This window comes from Sciurus carolinensis, chromosome X (assembly GCF_902686445.1).
Source record: "Sciurus carolinensis chromosome X, mSciCar1.2, whole genome shotgun sequence".
NCBI classification, from domain to species: Eukaryota; Metazoa; Chordata; class Mammalia; order Rodentia; family Sciuridae; genus Sciurus; species Sciurus carolinensis.
The window spans coordinates 38952824-38969279 of NC_062232.1; the positions used below are offsets into that span (position 1 = coordinate 38952824).

Genomic DNA, 16456 nt, shown 5'->3' on the forward strand with positions numbered 1-16456 from the left:
TGTGGAATTCCTGGGTCCTCTGCCTTGTCTGTTATGTTCTAGGAAATGGAGGATCTCGTTACTACTTGGTTAGGATGGAAGTGCTTACCTGGTTGCCTCTACTGATAGTGGGGTGTGTGATGATGGTCAGGGTACACATTACTGATATGTGGTGGTGATAGCCCAGGGACCCTACCCAGTCTCTGCTATACCACTTTGAGGAGGAGGTGGAGGAGGCACCTAACTCTTGCTGGGTGAGAGTGGATATCAAGGCCTCTCAGTTGGTGGTCATCAATACCACAATCGCCCTTTAAAATTTTTAATATCTTTTTAGAAACATAATTCTCATAGTATGTAATTCACATATTTAAAGTATATAGTTCAGTGGATTTTAGTATATTTGCAGTTGTATAACCTTTACTACAATATTAATTTAGTACGTTTTTATCACCTTAAAAGGAAGCCCCATAACCCATTAGTAGTTACTCCCTAGTATCTTGCCACTGGCAGCCACAGATGTACTTCACTGCATCTGTGAATTTGCCTATTCTGGACATTTCCTATAGATGGAATCCTACAATATGTGGTCTTTCTTGTTTGGCTTCTTTCATTTAGCATATTTTCCAGGTTCATCTATGTTGTAGCATGTATCAGTACTTCATTTCTTTTCATGACCAACTGATATTACATGGTATTTTGTTTATCCTTTCATCAATTGGTGGGTGTTTGGGTTATTTCCACTTTTTAGCTATTATGAATAATTCTTCTGTGAACATTCACATGCAAGTTTTTATGTGGAGCTATGTTTTCAGTTGTCTTGGGTATATACCCAAGAGTGGAATTGTTGGATCATATAGTAACTCTGTTTAACCATTTAAGGAACTGCCAGTCTCTATTCTAGAATCTTTTGGTGTTTTTTTCCTCAGATAGATCCAGTCTCTGGTAGCACTCCCAGCTTTTAGCACTGTTACTATCACTGGAGGCTTTAGTATGGTAGTAGGATTTGGGGGAGGGGCAGCATTCTCTGACCTTCTGATTATGTCTCAGGCTTTGGATTGCATAGTAGCCCTGTGTCTGGATTTGTGGGGGGAGGTGGTCTTCACCAGTACAGCATTTTGCACCTTCGCCTATTAAGTACCCTCTGGTACTCTCTATTCTTTGTCCTTGAGGTTCACCCCAGGGAGAGCCTTTTTCCCCTTAGGTAACAGAGGCTGAGACTGACTGCTTTTCTCTTTCCCCAGCAAAAGTGAAATTACAGCATTGCCCTCACTTGGTATCCTTTCCCTAGAGATGAAATCTTTTGTTCACTAAGGGAGTCAGGGTACTGAGCACCAGGGACCCGGATTGCACCACTCAGGTAGCTTTCTCCAGTTCCTCCTCTACCCCATCTTCCCTGTGTGGAACTCATTGTGTTCCTAGAGACAAAACTTGCAAGAGGATGGGAACTCCCTATGAATATAGTCCCCAGGAGCTTCATACTCTCATAATAATTCCCACTAGGCCTCCAGTGATTCATCATAATTTCTAGAATGTTCCTGCTTTGGCTTCCCCAGATAAGCAATGCTCTGTCCTGTGTTTCCCTGCAGAAACCTGTCTCTTGTTGTGTTGACCATTTGTCTTGTGGCTTATTTCTCTGGCAGATTTTTGAAAAGATGTTAATTTAATGCCCATCTTGCCATTTTCTTCTTGTAAAAATGGAAGTTTCTTTTTTCCATCTCTCTACAGGTCTGAGATGATACTGGAAGTCTCATCTCTTACATTTTTACTGGGAGTTAGTCATTGAAGTACAATATAAATTATCTTTTATGTTGGGGTTTAACTGGCTGCATTAATAGGTACATATTTTCTTTGATAGCTAGTGCACCATGAGATTTCTATACATGCCTCCCCGTGATTTATCCTCTAGGGAAGAGTTTGCTGGGGGTATGTGAATCCCACATATGTGGTTCAGAGGCAGAGAAAACCCAGCAAAGAATATCATGCTTAAAACTCTGAAAATTCTGAATGCCTTCTGAAAATTATAATTTTAATTTTATAATTATAAAATTATAATTATAATTTTAAGACTATGTTCTTATGTGAATTTTATTTCTGAGTTAATAATTTTCATCTAATTCTCTAAAAGGCCCATACTTCTAAAGATATTTTAAAAAATTTTAAAAAATTCCCTAGAAAAAGCACATTGAAATAGAACCAATTTGAACATGTTAAAATGTTTTCCATGCTTTCTCAAAAGCCAAGATATTTTTACTTAATATTAATTAGTCCAGTCTGTAAAACACGTTATCCTCTCTTAAAGGATCAACTATAGGCATACCATCTATAGGCCTGGAGTCCCATTAATTTTTATCCAAGACTTCCATAGCAATAAAGTATAAGATCTTATATTTTAATTTAGCAGAGAATACTACATACCCTCAAGTAGAGCTTATATACATCATTTTACCTGTACTTATAACAAGCTTGATTATTTAGTTTCCAGATCTACAGTAGATAAAAGCACTAAGCTGCAAATGCACACATGTTGCACAAAAAGGGACATTGAAAGAAGGGAGAACACCTTCCAGAGCAAACCTCAAATGTCATCTCTTTTGTGAAAATTGTCCAGATCTCCAAGTCAGACTTAATTGTTCCCCCTCCTCCATTACTAGGATGCAAACACCTCTGTTTGATATGAGGTAAGAGAAGTAATTCAACTTACCTAAGTAACCCCAAAGTACATTGCTTTACAATTATTGGTGTTCCAGTTGGTGTCAGCCCAAGGCCATAAAAAATGTTGTTTATTTTTTTTTCTTTCTTCTATTTTATTTTATTTTATTGGTACTGTGATTAAACCCAGGGACTTGCACATGTTAAATAAATATTATACTGTTGAAGTACATACCCAACCTTTTTTTGTTTTGAGACAGGGTCTCACTAAGTTGACTTGGCTGACTTCAAACTTCTGATCCTCCTGCCTCAATCCTGAGTAGCTGAGACTATAGATGGGTGCAACCTTTTTGTTTTTTTCTTTTTCTTTTTTAAATTTTCTATTTATTTTCTTTTTTCTTCTTCCAGCCTGTTTATAAGAAATGTGAGAGCTGTTTTAAACTGGTTGAAAGATAGTCCCATGAAAAATATTTACATGGTTTTTATAATTTTCATTGGAAAAATTAATGTGGGTACAAGGTCTTGACAGTCCTGGGTGTCTTTGTTATCATATAAGAAAAGGTTTTAAAGCCAGACATGGTGGTACATGCCTGTAATCCCAGCAGCTCAGGAGGCTGAGGCAGGAGGATCAAGAGTTCAAAACCAGCCTCAGCAACTTAGCAAGGCCATAAGCAACTTAGCAAGACCCTGTCTCTAAAATATGTGTGTGTGTGTGTGTGTGTGTGTGTGTGTGTGTGCTGGTGATGTGGCTTAGTGGTAAAGCACCCCTGAATTCAATTCCTGGTACCAAAAAAAATAAGAGTTTTAAGCATGATATTCTTTGCTGGATTTTCTCTGCTTCAAATGGTTGATTAACTTACCTTAAGACTGTATAATTATAGGCAGTTTCCTTTGATTAAATATACTTACCATGTTTTGTACTTATAGCTGTTGTATACATTTGAGGGACACATTAGTTCATGGTCAGTTATGTATAGTTTCAAATTTATATGAATATGAATCAACATTGATCAGTCTCTCTGCTTTATTGACATGAACCAGGCAGTATTTCCCTTAGTGTCATACAGGAAATAAGTGTCTTGAATTTTCCTCTGAAAAAATGTCACACAAATGTTCAGACTAGCTGTGCTTTAAGAAATTGCCCACTGAGAGATGTTAATGAGAGTAATAAAAGACAGAGTTGTCAATGAAGGGCATTTTCATTTTGTGGTTCTGGCAGGTTAAGCATTGATGTTCTAATTGAATTCATAGTGAGGCCTCCTTTGTTTCTGCAAGCATCTGAGAGGCCAGATGCACATGCAGTGTTGGACTTGGCATAGCTTCTGGACTGTATGTTAGCCTGTGAATCCCCTCTGACCATAAATGAGCAGTTATCTGTTAAGTACAAAGCCTTTTTGTTTCAGTATCATTTGGGGAAACTACCAATGCATACAAAACAGGCACACAATTAAGAACTCGTAAACTTCTCAACTTCATTACCTAGAAAGGTCAATGTCAACATTCAGCTCCCTCATCCATAATCTTTAATTTAACAACAAATGGCTGTTTTATTTTGTGAAATTTCTGCATTATTTGTAGCCTCTAGAATGTAATGTTCTTGATAAAGCTTTTGCTTTGGAGAGCTGAGCTATATGCTTCTTTATGCTTTTAGAAGGAAAGCTGAGATTATGTTAATAAAATAACTGGCATCTAATATTTATTTGATGCAAATATAATGAGCCCAGCACCATGCTAAGCCCTTTACACAGTTAACCCATTTAATTCTTACAACAACCCCAATAAGATGGGTATTATTATTATTCCCATCTTATAGATTAGTAAGCTGAGACAGAGAATTTAGATACCTTGCCAAAAGCTATGAAGGAGGGCTGACTGAGCTGTGAAGTAGCTCAGTGGTAGAGCACTTGCCTCGCATGTGTGAGGCACTGGGTTCAATCCTCAGCACCATATAAATAAATAAAGATTTTTTAAAAAGCTACAAAGTAGTGAAACTAGTAGACCAATCCATGTAACCTGTTCCAGAACTCATATTCCTCTCTTGAGAAAATTTTAGCTATATAAAACATTTGCCTGGTTCAAGCATCAAACCATAAAACAAAACACACTTGGAAAGATCCAGTTTTTGTCTCTCTCTCTGTATGGTTTGAATGTATTCCCCAAAGTTCATGTGTTATAAACTTCATCCCCATTACAGGTGTTGGGAGGTGGGCTTAATACAAAGTGATTAGGCTATGCCCTCATGATTGGATTAATGTCATTGTCAAGAGAGTGGATTATGAGAGTGGGATTTGTTATAAAAAGAAGTTACCAGTGCTGGGATTGTGGCTCAGTGGTAGAGCGCTTGCCTGGCATGTGTAAGGCCCTGGGTTCGATGCTCAGTACTGCATATAAATAAATAAAATAAAGGTCCATTGACAACTAAAAATTTTTTTTAAAAAGAAGCTACCCCCCCAAAGTGGGGGTGAGTGTCCAATTACCTTTTGCTCTCACACCCACCTCTTGTCCTTCCTACATGAGATGATACAGCATGAAGACCCTTACCAGATGCCAGTCAACACTGTGCTCTTAAAGCTCCTAGCTTCTAGAACCATGACCAAATAAATCACCCAGTCTCAAATATTCTTCTTATAATACAGCAGCATAAAATAGACTAAGAAACTCCCTTTCCTGTTTTCCTCTCTCCTGCAGATTTTCTTGAGTTTTTGGTTTGCCCTTTTATGGTTTCTTTATGAAAATATTTTCAAACGTGTATATGTGTGTGCCACTGTATATGTATAAAACATATATCACACCAGGATGTGCTCTAGCTACTTTGTATTCAATTTAAAAATCTTTTTAAAATGCCTTTTCTTTTCAGAAGCAGGTTCATGAGACCAGTCTGGTAAATATATTTCATGTCACTTTGCAGATACCTTCCTGAGTGCTGAACTTATATTTCTACTCCTTCACATTTTATATTCAGCTGCATGCTTGAGATTTTGACTCATACAGCAAGATAAGGCAGACTCACACTCTGTCTTGAGTAAAAATGCTTCTCTAGAAAACTTGTATATGACACTGTTTAATCTGGCTAACTTGTAAAATTGAAATTGGGCTTATCATACAAGTCTGCTTTTTTCCTAAAGGGGAAGGGAAAATTGTAATAGTCATTGGATTTAGCTGTCACTTGCTTAAAAAAAAAACAGGTATGAATTGGTGTTCTACAGTTTGAAGTTTCCCAGACTTCACAGAGTGTCTGTTCCTTGGAGGTTTGGTATTTCTGAAGCCATGAACAAGAGCCAGATATCATTGGCCTCTGCTTTTATATCTGCTTAGTCTTCAAGTTACACTTCTGTTTGGTAAATATATATATTAGTTTCCTGGGGTACCTTAACAAATTGCCAGAAACTAGGTGACTTAAAATGACAGGAATTTATTCTCTGATGGTTCAAAAGGCTAAAAGTCCAAAAATTAGCCAGTCTGCACTCTCTTCAGAGTCTTTAGGGGAGATACCATTGTTTGCCTCTTCCAGCTTCTGGTAGCTGGTAGCATTCATTGCTTTATTGATCAGTGCATCGCTCAATCACTATCTCAGATTTCCCCCTGCCTTTTGGACACTTATCATTGGATTTAGAGTCAACCCAGATATCCCAGAATTATCTCTTCATCTCAGGATCCATAACTTAATAACATCTACAAAGACCCTTTTCCCAAATCAGGTAACATCCATAGATTCTGGGAATTAAGATATGAACATACCTTTTCGGGAACATCCATTCTATATATAAGTTTCTAGGTTACTTAGAAAACATTTTTATAGAACAGAATTTAATAAGGAGACATGTTAAGTGTTAAGATATGACTATGTGATTAGATGGTATGGCATTATTAAACCCAAAGTATGATTTTTTAATCAGCTGATTTAGTTTGTAAAGAGTATCACTTGGAAAATAATGAACTCTTTTGGGATGTTAACAAATATTTGTCTTTCATAGTCTTTCCAGATCTAAGGTAGAATTTGCCACAGCACTGTCTTTTTCCCAGACATTAGTTTAGTGCAATTGTAAATTGCCATCACTACTTTACCACTGGCTCATTAGCAGTAATTTATAGAAATAGATTGGAGTGTTCAGCATAATGATGAGTCAGTATCTCCTGCTAGTCACTCAGAACACTGAACTCTCTGCAGAACATGTTAAATGAATATGTCTGTGATTTATCCACTTAAACAAAGCATTATGTAATAAACCACCAGTTTTTGTTTCCTGTAGACAGATTTCTCCCTTTGCAGCACCCAATTAGCTTTAATTGGCCAGGATTCCTGGTAGGAAGGTCATTTTGTTGCCCCTTGGCTATTTGCATGTTTAAGGTAGATTTCCTTCTCTACTTTGCTCTGGTCATATTTATTCTAAATCTTCCCTAAGTGAAATCAACAAGCATTTGCAGAGTTGTCCCTGCAAAGTAGCAAATGGAATGAGCTTTTATTCATTTAAATTGCATCATTTGATTATATGATAATTCAATCCTATATTGTGTGAAATGATATCAGTTTAAACAGAACTGCACTTCCTCAGAATTAATTGCTTAATTGGATCATATTCTGTGTCTCTACATTCATGTTATATAGAACTTGGTGAGTGGTTCTCCTTAGAAAACCTTGATAAGCATTGAAGGCTAAAATGTTTGCTTGATAGCATCTCTTCCTTTGATTTTTCAGAAATGTGGACACATTTATCTTCAACCTGCAAGTATTATGTTTTTTTTTTCATAGTAGAGATTAGTAAGTGAAGTATAGATCGATGCATATATGCTTCCATGTGAAAGTGTATTCCCTTATTATTTAGATATTAACTGGGCCTTTATCACTGAAATCATTGCCAGGTTAGCTTAATAATCTATGATATACTTTCTGTTGCTGAAAAGACAGTCACAAAACTGAGACTTCTGTGTTAGTTTAGTCACTCAGAGACCTTTTGAACCAGATTATCAGTTATAGTCTGAGTTGTAGCTCCATACATACCCATTTGTCATCATCCCTAGCTCTGACATTTGAACATTCCACACAGTTATAGTTCCCTGGAAGGAGGGAATTTGGGGCTCTCACTGTGAACCTCTTGGCTGCCACAATACATTTATCTCCTTTCCCCTGAGGAATTCATTGAGAGTGATAAAAACTGGTAAACCTGATAGTAAACAGTTAAAAAAGATAAGACTAAGGATGTTTTTAAAAGTTCTAAATATAAAGATAAAAACTAGAATGAAACTAAAAATTTTTAAAATATACAAAAAGTAAAGAATATACAACTGGTGGAGAAAGAAGCATAGAAAATATGATGCATATCATTAAAAATATGTTAGAGTCAAATCCAAACATCTGAATCATACCAATAGGTATGAATGGGCTTAACACTTATTAAAGAAAAGTACTTTAATGTGGCTCACAAAATGAGACCCAACTATATAATATGTATAACAGCATACCTGAAACACCTATTCAGAATGGCTAAAAATAAAAGAGATGGGCAATAATATACCAGGGAAATGAAAATGAAAATAGCAGGAGTAATGACCCTGATATCAGACCAAGTAGAATTCAAGCCCCAAAGGAGAAGGAGACATTTCAATGATAAAAAGCTATAATTCACCATGAAAATATGCTTAGGGATATTTTTGCACTGAATAACACACCAACCATCTTTATGAAACAATTTATAGGAGATCCAAGGAAACATAGAGATATACTAATCATAGGAGACTTTAAAAACACCTCTCAAAGTATCAGACAGATTAAGTGAACAAAAAAATAAATCAACAACATAGAAAAGATGATGAAGATCTGTCCACTTGTACACCTTGATGTTAGAGACAGAAGACAATATGCTTTCTCACATGCTTATGAGATATATATATACAAAATAAAATGAAATATTTTCATAAAGAAAACATCAGTAATTTCCATTTTGTAGTAATATTATAAGCAACATTCTGATGACAATACAGTAAAATCAACAATTACTAACAAAAACAGAGGTCCTTCAACATGGTAAGTTTTAAAACTTATTAAACAACTCTTTGGTGAAAGGGTGAAATACATTGAAATTATAGATTTTTTTAAACTAGTGACAATAAAATTTTACAGCTCAGATGCCTTCTCTATATCATAAGTTATATAAAATGAGGAGGCAAGTATTGTTCAATCTATTTTTGTTTTTTTGCACAGTATTGGGGATTGAACCTGGGACCTTGCGCATGCTAGGCAAGCACTCTAACATTGAGCTACACCTCCAGCCCCTTTTGTTTTTTGAGGCAGGGGTTCATTAAGTTGTGGAGGCTGGCCTTGAACTTGTGACCTTTCTGCCTGTGTCACCCAAGTAGCTGGGATTGCAGGCACACGCTACCATGCCTGGCTCAACATAGTCTTGATAAGTTTGTCTACAGAGAAATAAAATACTTTGATTCTCAATGTTTTTCATGTTTTAATTATAGTATACTAAATATCAATTCTAATATTTATTTTCATTTCTGTATACATTATAGTCAGCACTAAGAAAGTTTCTGATATTTTAACAATTTTTAGGAGTCACAAGACAATCATAATTTTGCCATTAATTAATAAGAGGGTATGGGTACAGCTTAGTACTAGTACATGTGCTTTGCATGCACAAGACTCAGGATTCAGTCCCTAACACCAAACAACTAAGATTTCTTTTCATGGTTTCAGCATTGAGTGTCATTTTTATGGTCCCACGTTGCTGTGAACAGTGGGACTGCCTGTACAAATAAATTTGAAAACCTAAATAACAATAGATAACTTCCTGTGGAAATACATGTTACCAAAATTGACCCCATTAGAGGTAATAAGTTTTGAAAGGTAATTTCCACAGAAGTCAACAGAATTATTAAGGAACTATCCCACAAAAATGGCACTAGGTCCAGATGGTTTCATAGGTACCAAATAATCCCAGTAATTCTCAGGTTATTTCAGAGCCTTAGAGAAGAAAGTGTCCTAATTTAGTTCACGAGACAGGTAAAACACTGATACCCAAACCTGATAAGGTGAATACAAGAAAACTATGGATCAGTATTACTCATGAAAATGATACAAAAATATTAATTAAAATATTAAAAACAGAATACAGTATTATACTAAGAAAATAGTATACCATGATCAAGCACATTTACCTTAGAAATGCAAGTTTGTTTTAGTATTAGAAAATCTAATTATGATATACAATATATTAATATATCTAAGAGAAAATTATTTCCATATACACTGAAGAAATCTTTAACATAATTCAACATTAAAGAAAATAGCATCTTCAAAATGCTTTCTTGACATTCTGAAATATATATACCATATAGTCCTAAACCTAGTATTTTATTTAATAGGGAAACTGTTTCCCCATTAAATTTTCACTGATTTCAGACAGATGACATATGCCCACTATCTCTTTTACTATTTGAAATATTAGTTGAGGTTTAGCCAATGCAATTAAATAAGAGAAACCAATAAGAGATATAAGACTAGGTAAAGAAGATGCAAAACCCTGTTTGCAGGTAATGTGGTATTATATCTGCAAAACTGAATAAAATTGATGGTAAAATTAACAAGCAATAAAAGACTTCAGTAGGTAGTAGAATATGAACTAAACAAAATCAATAATTTTTACAACCAATTAAGGACATAAATGTGCCTATAACACATTTATTTCTAATACCGTAATAAGTTTACAGATTAGTTAATAGTATTGCAATGTTAATTTCCTCAATTGGGTCATTGTACTTGAATTATTTAAGATGTTAATTTACACAAAACTAAGTGAAGAGTGTATAGGAACTCTGTACTGTTTTTTTGTAATGTTTCTGTGGGTGTAGAATTATTTCTAAGTAAATACTTTTAAAATGAGTCAATGACCAAATAAATAATTATAAGTTATCAGTTGATATTTGTTGCTTAGCTTAAGAGAGTTAAGGATTTTTTGTTGCAAGCTGTTTTAGAGTAATTTATGTTGTTAATCTAAATTTAATGAGCCCAAGAAGATAATTCAGGAAGGACTCCTTTTACTCTTTATTAAGTCCAAAATAGCTTAACTGCCCTTCAGTTCTTCAAAACTTTTCAAACAGAAGTTGGTCTGGCCATTTAGGAAGCAGGATGTGGGATGGCCTTTTTTAAAGGAAATATTAGTTGGGCATGGTGGCCTGTGCCTATAATCCCAGCAACTTGGGAGACTGAAGCAGGAAGATCACCAGTTTGAGGCCAACCTCAGCAACTTAGCAAAGGCCCTCAGCAATTTAACAAGACCTTAAGCAACATAGTGAGGCCCTGTCTCAAATTAAAAAAAAAAAAATTAAAAGGGCTTGGGAATGTAGCTCAGTGGTAAAAGGCCCCTGGCTTTAATCGTACTCCCTAAAATACAAAAATAAAAGAAGAACATTAAATGGAATTAGTTCCATAGTTATGAACTTCTCAAGGCATGTGCAATATCTTCCCAGGTATTTCGTAAGGACCTCATCAGTGCCATGAAAATTCCAGATTCTCATCACATCAATCCTGACAGCTATTACCTCTTTTCGGACACATGGAAAGAAGAATGGGAAAAGGGAGTCCAGGTACCAGCCAATCCAGACACTGTTCCACAGCCTTCCCTCAGGTATTTGCATGCTTGCACCTTTGACTTGGGAAATTAATGCTCTCATGGTTATTTGTGTGCTGCTTGGGGAAAAAAAGAGTGACTAATTATACATTTATAAAGCAAAGTCACATAACATGTTTACCAATTCACTGAGACACACTATACCATGGTGAATCAGTAGTTAAAGCCCATTTATTCAAGAACAATGCAAACTCATTCATAGGATGAAACCGTTGGAAGTTCAATCTGAAATGATGGTAAGGTTTTGGAGAGCAAAATTCCCAAGTCTGATTCAATATTCAGTAGCATTTATTAGTCTTCAAAGAGAAATACAGCATTAATTAAATAACTTTCCCATGAGGAGTTGCTTAATATAATAGGATCATCATAGTGATGGCATCAATAAAGGGCCAAAAGCATACAGTTTCTAAAATGCATAAGCCCAAATGAGAGGGGAATACTGGAATAATTGAATTGACTATAAGTATATGGCCTTCATTTGCAAAGACTTGAGAAGAAAGTTGAAGTAGGAGTGGGTTTTGGTTTTGTGGAAAGAGAAGGACTTTTCTACCAGAAAAAGTGTAAATTCAGCTCCTCAAAAATAATGGCTACTTTGTGGAGTCATTTTGTCTTACTGATCTTTGTGTTCCTGGTACTTTATATAATGGCTATTATGAAGTTAAATGTAAGTTTGAGTGAATGAAGAAATGAATAAGTAGGTCATATAACTTCAGGTAAAGGAGCTGGTAGGAGAAACAGTAGATCTCATTGTACATCTGTTTCTACTCTGTATCAGGTTCTTACAGGACAGAGATAAACGTCCTTGAATTTTCTGCTCTCGGCACCAGGTTTTTAGGACCTAGTTATCCTCCAGAACTGCTTGTTGAATCATTTCTAGAAACCAAGGTCCAGGCTGTCCCTCCCACAAGAGGCTATCCACATCCTATTAAAGAAAGCCTCAGAACCTTGCTCAAAACATGTCCCAGGCCTCACTAGCTCATCATCAACACCTTTTCCTCCCTCCTAAAAATCAGAAAAGCATCATGAATGAACACAGGAGTTGAGCATTTTCATGTCGTTGGTGTCTGTATTTTTGTATAACTGTAGTCACCATTCCATTGACACTCCAAGTCAATATCAATATTAATTGTCTATATAATGGCAGTGATTTTAATCTTTCAGCTTAAATGGAGAAAGTCCAATGTACCACTTTTAAAATAGTATCTATCTAATAAGTAGGGTAACAAGAATAGAGCAACAATTTAGAAAAGAGTAAACTTGGAGACTTAATGAGTTAGTTTTCTCTCACAAGAAGAGATGTACACCCTTTATTTCATATGCGGCCTTGGTGCTATAATATTTGTTCTGAGTTTGGAATACTTACCATCTTAAGTGCTATGAATTTTTTAAATCTCTTTTGCTTCATATAGTTGTTTTTCCTAAAATATTTCTTAGTTATAGATGGACACAATACTCTTATTTTGCTTATTTATTTTTATGTGGTGCTGGGATTGAACTCAGTGCCTCACATGTGCTAGGCAAGTGATCTACCACTGAGCTACAACCCCAGCCCCTCCCATAGTTCTTTGCCCGTCATATAAATCCTTAATTTTAATTAAACAACAAAGCAGAATATTAAATTATTGATCATATTGAATTCCTTAATGAAATCTGGAACTGGTTGCACTTGTTAGGTGGAATGTATTGTTTTTAGCCATATGATCCAGCTATACCTCTCCTGGGTGTATACCTTAAGGAATTAAAGTTAACATACTATAGAGATACCTGCATACCCATGCCTATCGTCTCACAATTCACAATATCCTAGTTATAGAATCAGCCTGGGGACTGATCAGTAGATGAACGGATAAAGAAAATGCGAGATATATATATATATATATATATATATATATATATATATATATATATATATATATATATGTATATATACACACACACACAAAATGGAGTATTATTTGGCCATAAAGAAGAATGAAATCATGTAATTTGCAGGAAAATTATGAAACTGAAGACCATAATGTTAAGAAAAGTAACCTAGACTCAAAGACAAGTATCATGTTTTCCCCATATGTAGACTCTAGGGGGAAAAGAAAGACAACATGAAAGTAACACAGCAACTGTTAGAGAAGAAGAGGGGACTGGGGGAAAAGGGAAGTGGGTATGATCAAAATTTTATCTGCACATACAAATATGTCACAATGAAACCCATTCTGTATAATTAAAATGCACTAATAAAAACATGAAAAATCTGTATGGGATGAAATGATATTAGAACGTTGATGAAGAATTAGTTTTTAACGTACTTCATTTAATCTTCAAAAGCAAATAAGTGGGCTGGGGAGATAGCTCAGTCAGTAGAGTGCTTGCCTTGCAAGCACGAGGCCCTGGGTTCGATCCCCAGTACCACGAAAAAAAAAAAAGCAAATAAGTTCAGTTAACATTTTTGAGTACTATGTAAATTCAGGCTTATTTATTTTGCCCCATGATGTGACACTATTCCAAGTCTGGCCTTTTACAGGCAGGACCTAAGTCTTCAGGGGTTTTTTGTTGTTGCTTGGTACCCAGAGGCACTTAACCACTAAACTATATTCCCAATTCTTTAATTTTTTTTAATTTTCAGAGGTGGTCTTGCTAAGTTTCCCAGGCCAGGCTAGCCTCAAACTTTAGATCCTCCTGTCTCAGCCTCCCAAGTCACTGGTTTTATAAGCATGCACCCCCACCCCCAACTCTAGGTTTTTGTCAGAACTTCCTAATTTCTCATCCATATATCCTTTTGGTGAAATGTATTTTCATGTCTTTTGCCCAATTTCTAATTGGAGTATTTTTTTAAATTTATTTGGTCCTGGGGATTTAACCCAGGGGTGTATTACCACTGAGCTACATTTCCAACCCTTTCCTGTTTTTTTGTTTTTGACACAGGGTCTTGCTAAGTTGCCAAGGCTGGCCTCAAACTTGCAATCATCCTGCCTCAACCTACTAAAAAGCTTGGATTATAGGCATGCACCACTGTCCCCAGCTTAAATCATGTGTCTAATGTCATCTCTATGAACTTCTCATCTATCTGTACATCCCAAAGATCTTCTCCTATTTTTTAAGAATTTCATAGTTTTAGGGCTAGGGATGTGGTTTAGTGGTAGAGCACTTGATTGACATGCATGAGGCCTTTGGTTCATCCCCCAGCAACACACACACACACACACACACACACACACACACACACACAGTTTTATAGTTTTACATTTTACATTGAAATGCATGATCCATTTTGAATTAATTTTGTATAAGATGTAAGGTTCAGGTCAAGTCTCAAAATCAGATAAGTTGATTCCTCCCACTTTGTTCTTCATTTTTCAAAATTGCTGTGGCATTTCTAGTTTCTATAAGAAACCTTGCTGGATTTTCACAGGAGTTAAGTTAAACCTATATATCATTTGAGGAAAATTGACATCTTCACAATGTCAAGCCTTCCAGTTTCCCATTTATTTATTAGATCATCTATGATTTCTTTCATCAGCATTATGTAGTTTACAGGAAACAAGTCCTGTATTTTTTGCTAGATTTAAATTAAATGTTGAACTTTGAGCCATTGTTAAAGGTATTATAATTATAATATCAGTTTCCATATATTAATTGCTAATATGTACAATTACAGTGAATTTTTGTATATTCATCTTATATTCCTGTAACCTGGCTGAATTATGTAGTTCTGGCAATTGTTTTTTGCTTTTGATTTTTGTAGTACTAGAGATTGAAACCAGGGTTGTTCTTACCATGGGAGTTAGATCCCTAACCCTTTATATTTATTATTATTTTTTTTATTTTGGGACGTTGTCTCACTGCGTTGCCCAGGCTGAACTTATGATCCTGCCTCAGCATCCTGAGTCACTGGGATTACAAGTGTGTGCCACTGTATGCAGCTCCTTGGAATTTTTCTGTGTAGACCATCATGTCACCTGAAAATAAGGATTGTTCTTCCTTATAAATCTGTTTACCTTTTATTTCTTTCATTGCCTATTGCAGTGACTAAAATTTCCAGTATACCATACTAAATAGCAGTGATGAGAGCAGACATCTTTCCCTTGTTCCCAATCTTAGGGTTTGTAAATTTTCTTTAAGTTGAGAAATTTCACCTCTACTAGTTTGTTGTAGTTTTATCATGAATAGACCCTGAATGTTGTCAAATACTTTTTTTTGTGTCAAATGGTATGACCATGTGATTTGTCCTCCTTAGCCTATTAATATCATGAATTACATTGATTGATTTTTCAGTCATTGAACCAGCCTTGCTTTGTTGGAATAAACTCCTATGTTTTAGGCAATTTGGGCTACCACAATAAAATTCCACAGGCTAGGTGTATTTAGCAACATAAATTTATTTTTCAAAATTCTGAAGACTAGAAGTTCCTGATCAAAGACCAGAAGTTTTTTGAGGGCCCCCTTCCTTGCTTTCCATTTCCTTGTATGGCTTTTCTTTGGTGCATGTGCAGATAGAGGGAGATATTTTCCTTTTTAGTAAGGCTACCAGAGCCACCAGTTGTGTTGGGACATCCCTGTAATCCCTCCTATTTGGGAGACTGGGGCAAGAGGATCACAAGTTTGAGGCAAGCTTCAGCAACTTGATTAGACCCTGTCTCAAAAATAAAAAGAGCTGGGGATATAGCTCAGTGATAGAGTGTTTGCCTAGCATGCACAAGACCCTGGGTTCAATCCCCAGTACCACACACCAAAAAACAAAACAACAAACAAAAAAAACTTGCCAGTTCTATTGGATTCAAGCCCCACCCTTATGGTCTCATTTAGCCTTAATTACCCCTCTGTAGGACCTGTCTTCAAACACAGTCACTTTGGGGTTGGGACTTCCATACACAAAATTTTGAGCGGTAAAGGACACAATTCAGTCCATAACTAGTACTTTCTCTGAGTTTAGAATTCTTTTTATATACTTCTTGATTCAATTTGCTAAAATTCTCTTATTGAAAAATTTTATGTCTATGTACCTGAAGAATATTGACCTGTAGTTTTCTTTTCTCATGATATTCTTATCTGTTTTTTTTTAATCAGGCTAATATTGGCCTCATAAAATTAGTTGGAAAGTATTCCCTCCTCTTGGTTTTTATTTTTTTTTTTTTTGGAAGAAATTGCATAGAATTGGTGTTTTCATTTAAACATTTGATAGAATTCTCCAGTGAAAAACT

At 35.6% G+C, this 16456-nt stretch overlaps 1 protein-coding gene across 7 annotated transcripts in view; it reads left to right on the forward strand.

Moving 5' to 3' along the window:
• Positions 1 to 16456, forward strand: part of Jade3 (jade family PHD finger 3) — a 138059-nt gene that overhangs the window by 79873 nt on the left and 41730 nt on the right. For all 7 annotated transcript variants that reach the window (XM_047535989.1, XM_047535983.1, XM_047535990.1 and 4 more), the window contains one exon: positions 11101 to 11258. In XM_047535989.1, the coding sequence (XP_047391945.1) occupies positions 11101 to 11258 (158 nt within the window). The remainder of the gene's footprint in view (positions 1 to 11100; positions 11259 to 16456) is intronic.